The sequence below is a fragment of the Schistocerca serialis genome, chromosome 8 (assembly GCF_023864345.2).
Source record: "Schistocerca serialis cubense isolate TAMUIC-IGC-003099 chromosome 8, iqSchSeri2.2, whole genome shotgun sequence".
NCBI lineage: Eukaryota > Metazoa > Arthropoda > Insecta > Orthoptera > Acrididae > Schistocerca > Schistocerca serialis.
The window spans coordinates 591905590-591918453 of NC_064645.1; the positions used below are offsets into that span (position 1 = coordinate 591905590).

Sequence of the window (12864 nt, forward strand, 5' to 3'; positions counted from 1 at the left end):
TTTAAAATTTTAGCGCTGTAGATGTCCGATTACGAAGTCTCGTAAACGGTCGGCCCTGACTAGTTTTTGTACGCAATCTGACTGCATAGAACAACAAAGAATGAAATGAAAATTTCCGTTAACACAATTAATTAATTAAGTCCCCAGCAACTATAAAACCTACGAAACCAAAACACAAGTGTAATTGTTCTGTGTGTGGGAGTGTGATTCAACGTACACATCTGGCACGGTTCTTCTTCAACAAGACAAGAAATTTTAAATACCATTTATACTGAAGTAATTAAAAGAAAATAGAAATACTATAATTGCGCAAGAAAACCAGAATTACACTCTAATACAAGAACACAAGCCAGATGCTTTGTTGACTGAACCTGTAATGACGCATTATTTACGACATTAAAATAATGAAAAAATAACAGAGGATGTTGTTACCTTCATATATATTGACGAAAAGCACTCTGATCATTACAATATCTCCATTAGAACAACATCTGCTGTCTATCCCATCAAACAACTGCATAAAACATGGAACAAGCACTCTCCACTACGACATCTCAGCAAGCACTTTTCACTACGACATCTCAGCAAGCACTGCCTACTACGAGTTCTCGACAAGCACTGCCAGTGGAGGCGGCGGAATAAAACTCTTTGGCGCAATCTCTGGCGCTGTGGCTCAGTGTAGCCACCTTTCAATGTAGGTCAAGGAATTTTCGAGACCTTTGCTAACAACGTTTTCCTTGTACATACGAATCTTTGTTAGAGTATCGAGCAAAAACATGGAGTAAATCTTTGAATAATTTTTACGAGACTTTAGATAGCAAAGTTTCCCCTTTATATGGTATACATATACGTATTTATATACTCTATATATTAAAATATGTAGCTATTCGAAAGTTTATTAGAATATTGTGAAAAAATTTAAGTAAGTCGGTTAAGAACTTTTCGTGATTCTTGGTTCCAACGTTAATCGTCGACTTCTCTTTGTGTAGCAGTATAGATTTTAAATTAGTATTTGTGTACTAAACATATTAAAAAACTGTAGCCTATGTCGGTCCGAAGGGTTATCAGAGTACAGCGCCAACATTAGAAATAATTCATGATAACTTCTCAAGTTGTTTCCCAAGAACGTGGCCCGTTTATATAGTAAGTATATATTTATATATTACATGTATCGAAAAGTTTGTAGCCTAAATCTGTCCTAACGCTCATTAGAGTATCGTGTAAAAATATGAAATTAATCGAGGTAGTACTTTTCAAGACTTTTGGTAACAACGTTGAACAGTGACTCGTCTTTATATGCTAGTACAGATTTGACTATTTTTAATTCTTTTCGATGTTATTGCACCTTAACAGTGATACACGGTAGAATGGATCAGTTTCCTGAAGAGTTGACCGATATGCGTCTCGGTAAGTGGTTCACAGAATACAAAGGAAGAACGGTAGAACGCTGCTACAATGACCACAGTTACCGACCCGTCGTACTGTTACATCTGAGAGGTTTTGTATTACTCTATGTTTCATGCTGCACATTTTCTTGATTACGTATTACAGATTTGCGTATTTTTGTGTAGGTATTTTTAAAGAGACTAAGGTAGCAAATACACAGGTTATAGACTATTACTCGTTTAGAGTCACTGAACACCGAGTGTCCCTTATACCATTTTAGAAATTATTCCTAAACAACGACTGAAATTTGTCGATATAGTTCTGTTTCATGCTGCAATTGTTCATTATCTTACCAATATAGAAAATGAATCTCTTTGCGTCATTACCCTGTCTTCTTATCTAGCTGCATTCGATATCACTGTCTTGCAGAATCTTCTCCAGTGCATCATTTCTATTCTGTTGAGGCATTCGTTCACTTTCTTTATTAAGTGTCCATTGGTCTGCACCAAATGACACTGCCCTTCCACAAAACTCTTTTACAGTCGTTTCTTTGTAACGGTAGCGATGCTGTCGTTCCGTGATGGTGAGTGTAGCTCCTTACTCATGACATTTTTCCGCATTTTATTCAGTATCCCTTCCTTAAGACATATTGCGGTAATAATTAACTAACGCTAATTTTTTTAACAGACCACAATCAATTCTCATTCCATTTATGACTGAGGCTAAGATCGTTCTCAATTTATAGTAATATCGACGTCAGTACGAAATTGGGCCATTCCTTTTTGTGCAGGAGATCTTATTTACGGCAGCAATGACAGGACTTAACCGTTAACATTCAAACTTGTTGTGGCGTTCCCCTGATCTATTACAACACTCGGTTCTAAACACCGTGAAGTCTCGTATCTTAATTTTATGAAGTAACAGTATTGGGACACGGCCGGCACCATTCCAAAATACCGAATGTATCCGGTACGTGTTGCCTCTCTAGTCGTTATTACCGTAGCGGGTTGCGACATAGAGAGAGTCCTTTTCTAAGCATCGTTAGTAGACAGCAACAAGGTCGCACGCAGTGTATCCGGCAAGTGTTGACTCTCTAGTCGTTATTACCGGCGCGGGGTTGTGACATAGAGAGAGAAACCCTTTCTGGAACTCGACTCCTGCTCCTCCTGGGTGGAAAGGCCAAGTGCTCCCACCTAACACAATTAAACCACCAGACACACATGGAATTGATTGGAAATTAAAAATGCCGGAGCCCTTTCTGGGACTCGAACCCTGGTGCTCCTGGACGGAATGCTCAAGTGCACCCCCAACACATGAAACCTGTCTAGATGCGGGAGAGGAAGGTTAGGTTAGTGTACTTTATTTATTTTGGTCGAGAAACTGACGCAAAGATCGATCCTAATTGCGTAATTAATCACAAAGATAGGTCCTAATTACACAACTATATGCAAAGCACTACAGAAGGACGGCATAAAATCGCAATACGCCGCGGAAACTGACGATACCATACAACTGGTGTTATCCTGCCAAGAAAAAAATTCGCAGAACCACTCGAAACCAGCGACAGAAACATCGAAACTCTACCCTACACCTACAAGCTGCCAGAGTCGATATTAGCTAACTTTGAGACGGGTGTATTTCCTGCTTTTCATGTATGCGTGTTTCTACTGCATTACAGAGAAGTTATTATCAGAGTTTTTTTTTCTTTGTATACGTCTACGGCATTGCATGTTTCGAATTCTTTAAGTTCAATGGGCCCCATGTACAATTAATCTTAAATAGAGTGATGGTAGAACTGCTGTCTGGACGCTTCCATATGAGGTCTACTTTTTTCGTATTTGGTCTTCGTGGTCCTTATGCGCAATTAATGTTAGCTGCAGTAGAGTCGTTTGGTAGTTACCTTGAAATGAGGGTCTCTAAATTTAGTGTTTACAGTTCCTAGGAAAGAACACCGTCCTCCAAGGACTTCTGTTTGAGTTCTGAAAGCAGCTCCCTGGCACTTACAGGTAACAAATCTAGAAGCCATTCGCCGAAATTCTTCAACATGACCTGGAACGGATCAACCCCACCAGTGAAGTAAGCAGGACGATAGTAATACTTCACCTGAAAGTTACTGGTTTATTATTCCTACTCATCAGCATTAACTTGCATTTTTTCCGCATTTAAGGCTAGCGACCATTCATCACACCAAATGGAAATTTTGTCTAAATCGTCTTGTGTCCTCCTACAGTCACTCAGCTTTGATGACTTATCGTAGACCGCTGCATCGTCGGCAGACTACTGACCCGCCAAATCATTTAAGTATAAAGAGAACAGCAGCTATCCAATTGCACTGGGCTGCATATTGGATAGAGCCACTCTCTTATCTCTGAGCCTGTTAAATATGCTCGTGCCTTCGTTAACGGGCTGCGATGGGAGATCGTGTCATATACCTTCCTGAAATCTAGAATATGTAATCCACCTGTTACCTTCCTTTATAGTTCTAGATATATCATGTGAAATAAAGGCATGCTGAGTTTTGAACGAATGATGCTTTCTAAAATCAGGCTGATTCATCAACATAAACAGCTTAGCCTCAAGAATGTTTATTATATTCGAACTGAGAATACGTACAAAGATTCGGGAGCAGTCCGAAGTTAGGGATATTGATCTGTAATTTTGCGGTCTGTTCCTTCATCTTTCTTGTATACTGGAGTGACCCGCGCTTTCTTTCTTTCCTTTATACCATTCGTTTCGATCTTCGTGTTGGACGAGAAAGAAAGAGAGAGGGAGAGAGAGAGAGGCGGGGTGATGGACCAATTCCCTGGAGTACTCCTTCTAAAATCTAACAGGAATGCCATCCGGGCCAGATGATTTGTCTGTTTTTCAAATCTTGACGGTACTTCCTTATGTCAGTTACACATCTTCCATACGGGGGTCCGTCCGAAGGTCAAGAGACTGCATGTTTGTACGGTTTTCATGCTTGAACGATGTCTTAAACGTGAAATTTTAAACTTAGGTTCGGCTTTTGCTATCTTCAACTGCCGCGCCAGACTGGTCAACAAGGAACTGATTGGAATCCTTAGACTCGCTTACCGATTTTACACACGGCCTGAAAGTTCTCGGCTCCCTGCCAAATCTTTTGCTAAGTTGTGACGGTGGCAGTTACGTGCTTCACGCATTAATATTTCGGCAGCCGGCTAATGGCTTACGAGGCCTCGATTCAATCTATTAAACGTGCTTGATTCGATTATTCTATTCCCTACAGCTTACAGCCATGAAATATCGGTCAAATTATACATCATCTTCGTTTTCCATTAATGTCGATGGTACTTCATTCCTAAATATACGGCTTACAAGTAGTATTGTTTAGTGCTCGTCGCAGTTATGAGTACCGGTAACTACAAGCGAGGTTCATTACAAAAGCGATTCATTACAAAAGCGATACTGTCTGACTCGAAATAGCCAGGTATCTATGACAGGGTATGCTAACACACAGAAAATTCGGTGCATAACTGATTCTTTGTCTATGTGATGCACAAAACTAATTTCATTTTGTTTTGATGTTATTTATTTATTTATTGATTTTTGTTTCAGAAGCTATCCCCGATAGCTCCGCATCGCCGTCACCACTACCATCACTGCCAAGATGGTACTTACTTCCGGAGGAGGGGTATGGAAAAGATGATAATGATGACGATGACGACGATGTAATATTTCTCTGTGAAATAATAAATATCGACTAAAAGCACTACATATTTTGGAACACAACCTACGAGCAGCTTAGAGACAGAAGTGATGACACTTTCTGCGGGACCTGACCATCATTTTGCAGAACAATGCTCAAGCACGTAGAGTGCAAACTGTTACTGATTTGTTTGACTGATGGGACTGCTGAGTGCTGTACCACCTACTGCGGTCCCCTGACGTAAGTCCTCGTGAGTTCAACTCGATTTCTGACTGAAGGAAACACTTCACGGCATTTGCTTGACGACTGCTGCAACTCATCGATTAACAGACCGCGCCACTCGAACTGTCGACACATGTGACACTGCTAAGAGCATCACTGGCAAGGGTTATACACTATGCTGGAGACTACTTTGAAGGTCAATAAAACTTTGAAAGACATATTTATTTTGTACGAGCTGTAAGTAAATAGTTTTTCCACTGTTAAATTTCCAATCCTCGTATATAAACTCTCTCCTAGTATCCACCATCTTCTACAAGACGAGTCCCTTACAACAGAGTATACCACAGAGGTGCATGTGTGTTTGATGCTTTAGAAATACGCAGTGTGTTGCCTCTACAGTTGCTAAATTCATCATAGCATCCACAGTGAGTAAATAATACACTGTCACCGTTGCGGCCAAAGATGTCAATACAGAGATAGAATGTATTGTACTTAAACTGCCAACAGCCTTGTTCAGTCTATTTCAGTAATGTCCAGCCTCGTACCTATCCATATATCCTCAATTTACACTATAACTTTGATGCCACTGGCTGATCTCCATGACAGCAGCAATATCTCCCTCCCTGTAATACTATTACTTGGAGTGCAATAAGACTCTCTTCACCAACTGTTCGGTGTTGTAATCAACGAAGAAATTAACCGCATATTTACCTTCTCAGAGGAACCGAAAGTATAGGACCACTCGGATTACGTTTCGCAGACTCATCCATCATTCAATTTGATTTCGTTTGGCTCCCATACAGCTCAGCTGATGACGCCATTCTTACGTGCTCTCCGTCCCACTCAGCAACTTGTGTGATGAAGACGCTCGATCTGCTCACCACACAACGAATTCAACCACTGATGGTGTTAAAGATTAATATGTTTTAGAACAGTTAGTCTAATTCTGAAGACGACGCTAGTTTGACTGATTATGGCATTGGTCTTCCGCTCCTAGTCTGCTTCTGTCTGTAACGGCAGGCTCAATTCAACGTCATGTTTATCTGTTGAACAAAACAAGAGTTAGTTTTACACGCTACAACAAGTAAAAATCAGTGATAGTGGTCAAGGTTCATGGCTGGACTTGAGAGCATCTATCTTTTGTGGTGACCTTCATTATCATCCTTTAAATTGACTGGCGTGTTGTTTTAGCGTCTCTGCTTAACTCAAATAGTTAAGCCTAGACTCGGCTAGCGTCGCTAATACGTCTCTACAACACTCCTACGGCCCAAATCATCAATAAGCTCTGTCGATCACGCTATTGCGTGCGACCAGCCACCTGATTTACGTCTTTCTATGACGGCTCAAAACTCATCTTTTCACACAACATCCTCATCGCACCGATTACGAATTATCCATGTTTGATGCGTCCCTATCGCCTTACAACAGAGTATACCACAGAGATGCATGTGTGACTGGCCACCGGATAGTCGTTTTGATCACCATACTCACACTATCAACACAATTGAGATTACAGGTGCGTCTCGAACACTACTGCGTCGGACAGACCACCTCATAATTATCACCCGAAACACCCACAATCACCATACGCCGATAACGCAACGGGTGGGTCCTGAACACTATCGCATCGGACGTCATACCCTGCACTCGTCTCAAGAAACGCAACATCCACCTACCACATCACAACACGCTCAACACAGCCCAAATCCATCCACCACAGAGCCAGATTTTATCCTGAAAGCTCTCCTGTCCAATAGCCTTGCCATAAAATTTTGTATAGGAAGTTATCTACATAAGATAACCCCTTCTATAATTAATCTAATACTTCTAAATATTGTTTGTGTCATAGCTGAAGCAAATTTTCTATACTAAGCGACCCAGTGGTCCCCATACAACAAAATTTAACATCAAACACATAATATACACACAATCCATGCCAAAATAAGACAAGCACATGAAAATAGGAAAATAAATACACACAACATAAAACAAATAATCACAAAACACAAATAAAACAGTGCCTATACTAATACAAATAAACATCGCCAACAAATCACAAAAATCTAATCTAATTATACACTACTTTGTTCCCGGCCGCGTTCTTCCGCTGCCGAGTGTGCCGCCCTAGTCATTCTTGTCTGTTTTGCGCAGTTTGCATACGGCCAGGGTTCGCCGGACGTATTTTGATTATTTGTGTAGGTTCTGGATTACGGTCTTCACTCGCTCTCCAGTTCTGCACTGGTTGATCCCTTCCATTTTTATTGGTTGGTTTCCAGTTATTATTACCCTGGTTCCACCTACGTTCCTGTGGCGGATAATGTTTGTCCTCTATTATCGCGTCACTTCGGATTGTTTCTTCAAGTTGCATGCTTTGTGGGCTGCACCGCGGAACTTACCCGTAAGATGACAATGGTCTCTACGAGGAGTCTCAGCTTTTCTATCTAAGGCCAGCCCGCAAATATGACAATTAACAGCCTTTTCATACATCATTTTCCTTTGATTTGGTCATGGGAATATTGATGCTGTAGAGCTTGTGAACTTGCCATGAAAGTTTTCCAAGCTCAGTGAGAAGCCAAACCGCCGGATCGCCCCCTACATAAGACTGATAGCTATTAAGTTTACAATCACATGCGCATACTACTTGGAACGCAGTCGCATAAGGTAAGTGTTTTTGTGTGAAGGTTGTGTGTGAGGCTAAGGGGTTCCCTTCACAACGAGTAATAGGAGCCAGCAAGCATCAAAATCGGCGTACACAACAAAAGGACAACGCTGCTGGTGGTGAGCATTTTTAAATTTAATGAAGTTATTTTCCTCAGTGGGCATAACAACACGTACCGGGTCCATGCATGCACAATCTAATAGATGTATCGCTAATAACTCTTGAGATGAAAAATAATTCAAACACCTTATACAAATATGTTGTTTATGTTCATTTTTACTTAACTGGGAGGAAATGAGTCGGGACATGTCTTTGATCCAGACGTAGTGATAATTATCACGTTCGGAGAAGAGCAGCATGTTGACATGCAACTCTCGCTCACATGCAAATTTTGAGAAATGGAGGGGGTCTACTACTGTATGCTTGTTCTGCTCATCTGACTTGCTTTTCCTCTCCAGGCCACAAACGTGGACCGATATTGCGGTATTCTGAGCTTAAAACTTAGGTATGTCCTGGATTCTTAAAGGGAACTCTATTCCATCAAAGTTGTACTGCCTCTTAATATCTTTGACTTTGTAACTGCTGGGACGCTCGGGATGATGTTTGTAACTGTAATTGTAATTGTAATTTCTCTCGCAAGCCAGGACTGACCATGCAAAACACGCATTATCATACTTATTTTAAACATTAATGCACGCCTGCTTTTTCTCAATATCTATAGGGAGTTTAATATAACTGGACCCTCCATTCATTGGATCATAGACATGTATATGGATGTCGAGGTGTGATATACTGCTGAGCGCTTTAGCGGATCCACGTACTTCCATCTCGGAAAATCGGGCCATAATAGCGCTCAAGGTGGATTCTCGGTACAACTCAGCAATCGATGGGCTCCGAGAAATAACACCATTTTCACCCCATATATAATGCAGAGTAGCCGTCTCCGCGTCACCTTGATGTTTAGGGGGGTGACTCAGTTCACTGCATAATACCGCACTGCATTTAAAGGCGTTAAATTCCGGATCTTCTAAGAGTTTGAGGAGCTCGGTCTCCAAGACGGGGAGGCACGCCTCCAAAAACCTTACAGGATCGCGATACCTCCCGCATGGATTCTCAATTCTGGTGAAAGAGATTCGCCCCTCAAACGCTCTAGCAACTGCTGAGTGTTCTAAGGGAGTCATTACGCCGTTATTCTGATCGAATTCGTTATCGATAGGACGGGGGAGAGAACTACCGTTAGCCATAAGGAAATTACTATTATTACTGTTGCTCCTCCCACAGCGCTGTCGCAACCGTTTGGCTGCGCAGCCCGTCCGCCGTCGCCACAGCCTGGCCCTTCAAACCGGCTGTCACCCCCTCCTCCTCTAGAAACAGCAGCTCGCCGCCCACGCAAGGTATGCCTTTCGAGACGTATGCCTCTCCCCGCAAATGATGATGATTACGATCACCCATCACCAGTCCATTCATCTATCGGGTGGACTCCTAGTTGTAGCAACAGTAATAATAGTAATTTCCTTATGGCTAACGGTAGTTCTCTCCCCCGTCCTATCGATAACGAATTCGATCAGAATAACGGCGTAATGACTCCCTTAGAACACTCAGCAGTTGCTAGAGCGTTTGAGGGGCGAATCTCTTTCACCAGAATTGAGAATCCATGCGGGAGGTATCGCGATCCTGTAAGGTTTTTGGAGGCGTGCCTCCCCGTCTTGGAGACCGAGCTCCTCAAACTCTTAGAAGATCCGGAATTTAACGCCTTTAAATGCAGTGCGGTATTATGCAGTGAACTGAGTCACCCCCCTAAACATCAAGGTGACGCGGAGACGGCTACTCTGCATTATATATGGGGTGAAAATGGTGTTATTTCTCGGAGCCCATCGATTGCTGAGTTGTACCGAGAATCCACCTTGAGCGCTATTATGGCCCGATTTTCCGAGATGGAAGTACGTGGATCCGCTAAAGCGCTCAGCAGTATATCACACCTCGACATCCATATACATGTCTATGATCCAATGAATGGAGGGTCCAGTTATATTAAACTCCCTATAGATATTGAGAAAAAGCAGGCGTGCATTAATGTTTAAAATAAGTATGATAATGCGTGTTTTGCATGGTCAGTCCTGGCTTGCGAGAGAAATTACAATTACAATTACAGTTACAAACATCATCCCGAGCGTCCCAGCAGTTACAAAGTCAAAGATATTAAGAGGCAGTACAACTTTGATGGAATAGAGTTCCCTTTAAGAATCCAGGACATACCTAAGTTTTAAGCTCAGAATACCGCAATATCGGTCCACGTTTGTGGCCTGGAGAGGAAAAGCAAGTCAGATGAGCAGAACAAGCATACAGTAGTAGACCCCCTCCATTTCTCAAAATTTGCATGTGAGCGAGAGTTGCATGTCAACATGCTGCTCTTCTCCGAACGTGATAATTATCACTACGTCTGGATCAAAGACATGTCCCGACTCATTTCCTCCCAGTTAAGTAAAAATGAACATAAACAACATATTTGTATAAGGTGTTTGAATTATTTTTCATCTCAAGAGTTATTAGCGATACATCTATTAGATTGTGCATGCATGGACCCGGTACGTGTTGTTATGCCCACTGAGGAAAATAACTTCATTAAATTTAAAAATGCTCACCACCAGCAGCGTTGTCCTTTTGTTGTGTACGCCGATTTTGATGCTTGCTGGCTCCTATTACTCGTTGTGAAGGGAACCCCTTAGCCTCACACACAACCTTCACACAAAAACACTTACCTTATGCGACTGCGTTCCAAGTAGTATGCGCATGTGATTGTAAACTTAATAGCTATCAGTCTTATGTAGGGGGCGATCCGGCGGTTTGGCTTCTCACTGAGCTTGGAAAACTTTCATGGCAAGTTCACAAGCTCTACAGCATCAATATTCCCATGACCAAATCAAAGGAAAATGATGTATGAAAAGGCTGTTAATTGTCATATTTGCGGGCTGGCCTTAGATAGAAAAGCTGAGACTCCTCGTAGAGACCATTGTCATCTTACGGGTAAGTTCCGCGGTGCAGCCCACAAAGCATGCAACTTGAAGAAACAATCCGAAGTGACGCGATAATAGAGGACAAACATTATCCGCCACAGGAACGTAGGTGGAACCAGGGTAATAATAACTGGAAACCAACCAATAAAAATGGAAGGGATCAACCAGTGCAGAACTGGAGAGCGAGTGAAGACCGTAATCCAGAACCTACACAAATAATCAAAATACGTCCGGCGAACCCTGGCCGTATGCAAACTGCGCAAAACAGACAAGAATGACTAGGGCGGCACACTCGGCAGCGGAAGAACGCGGCCGGGAACAAAGTAGTGTATAATTAGATTAGATTTTTGTGATTTGTTGGCGATGTTTATTTGTATTAGTATAGGCACTGTTTTATTTGTGTTTTGTGATTATTTGTTTTATGTTGTGTGTATTTATTTTCCTATTTTCATGTGCTTGTCTTATTTTGGCATGGATTGTGTGTACATTATGTGTTTGATGTTAAATTTTGTTGTATGGGGACCACTGGGTCGCTTAGTATAGAAAATTTGCTTCAGCTATGACACAAACAATATTTAGAAGTATTAGATTAATTATAGAAGGGGTTATCTTATGTAGATAACTTCCTATACAAAATTTTATGGCAAGGCTATTGGACAGGAGAGCTTTCAGGATAAAATCTGGCTCTGTGGTGGATGGATTTGGGCTGTGTTGAGCGTGTTGTGATGTGGTAGGTGGATGTTGCGTTTCTTGAGACGAGTGCAGGGTATGACGTCCGATGCGATAGTGTTCAGGACCCACCCGTTGCGTTATCGGCGTATGGTGATTGTGGGTGTTTCGGGTGATAATTATGAGGTGGTCTGTCCGACGCAGTAGTGTTCGAGACGCACCTGTAATCTCAATTGTGTTGATAGTGTGAGTATGGTGATCAAAACGACTATCCGGTGGCCAGTCACACATGCATCTCTGTGGTATACTCTGTTGTAAGGCGATAGGGACGCATCAAACATGGATAATTCGTAATCGGTGCGATGAGGATGTTGTGTGAAAAGATGAGTTTTGAGCCGTCATAGAAAGACGTAAATCAGGTGGCTGGTCGCACGCAATAGCGTGATCGACAGAGCTTATTGATGATTTGGGCCGTAGGAGTGTTGTAGAGACGTATTAGCGACGCTAGCCGAGTCTAGGCTTAACTATTTGAGTTAAGCAGAGACGCTAAAACAACACGCCAGTCAATTTAAAGGATGATAATGAAGGTCACCACAAAAGATAGATGCTCTCAAGTCCAGCCATGAACCTTGACCACTATCACTGATTTTTACTTGTTGTAGCGTGTAAAACTAACTCTTGTTTTGTTCAACAGATAAACATGACGTTGAATTGAGCCTGCCGTTACAGACAGAAGCAGACTAGGAGCGGAAGACCAATGCCATAATCAGTCAAACTAGCGTCGTCTTCAGAATTAGACTAACTGTTCTAAAACATATTAATCTTTAACACCATCAGTGGTTGAATTCGTTGTGTGGTGAGCAGATCGAGCGTCTTCATCACACAAGTTGCTGAGTGGGACGGAGAGCACGTAAGAATGGCGTCATCAGCTGAGCTGTATGGGAGCCAAACGAAATCAAATTGAATGATGGATGAGTCTGCGAAACGTAATCCGAGTGGTCCTATACTTTCGGTTCCTCTGAGAAGGTAAATATGCGGTTAATTTCTTCGTTGATTACAACACCGAACAGTTGGTGAAGAGAGTCTTATTGCACTCCAAGTAATAGTATTACAGGGAGGGAGATATTGCTGCTGTCATGGAGATCAGCCAGTGGCATCAAAGTTATAGTGTAAATTGAGGATATATGGATAGGTACGAGGCTGGACATTACTGAAATAGACTGAACAAGGCTGTTGGCAGTTTAAGT

The 12864-nt window shown here is 42.0% G+C and overlaps 1 protein-coding gene across 1 annotated transcript in view; it reads left to right on the top strand.

Moving 5' to 3' along the window:
• Positions 1 to 1950: 1950 nt before the first annotated feature.
• LOC126417142 (protein artichoke) overlaps positions 1951 to 12864 on the top strand; it is a 116485-nt gene continuing 105571 nt past the window's right edge. The window contains exons 1-2 of the mRNA XM_050085038.1: positions 1951 to 1969; positions 9216 to 9328. Coding sequence (XP_049940995.1) covers positions 1951 to 1969; positions 9216 to 9328 — 132 coding nt within the window. The remainder of the gene's footprint in view (positions 1970 to 9215; positions 9329 to 12864) is intronic.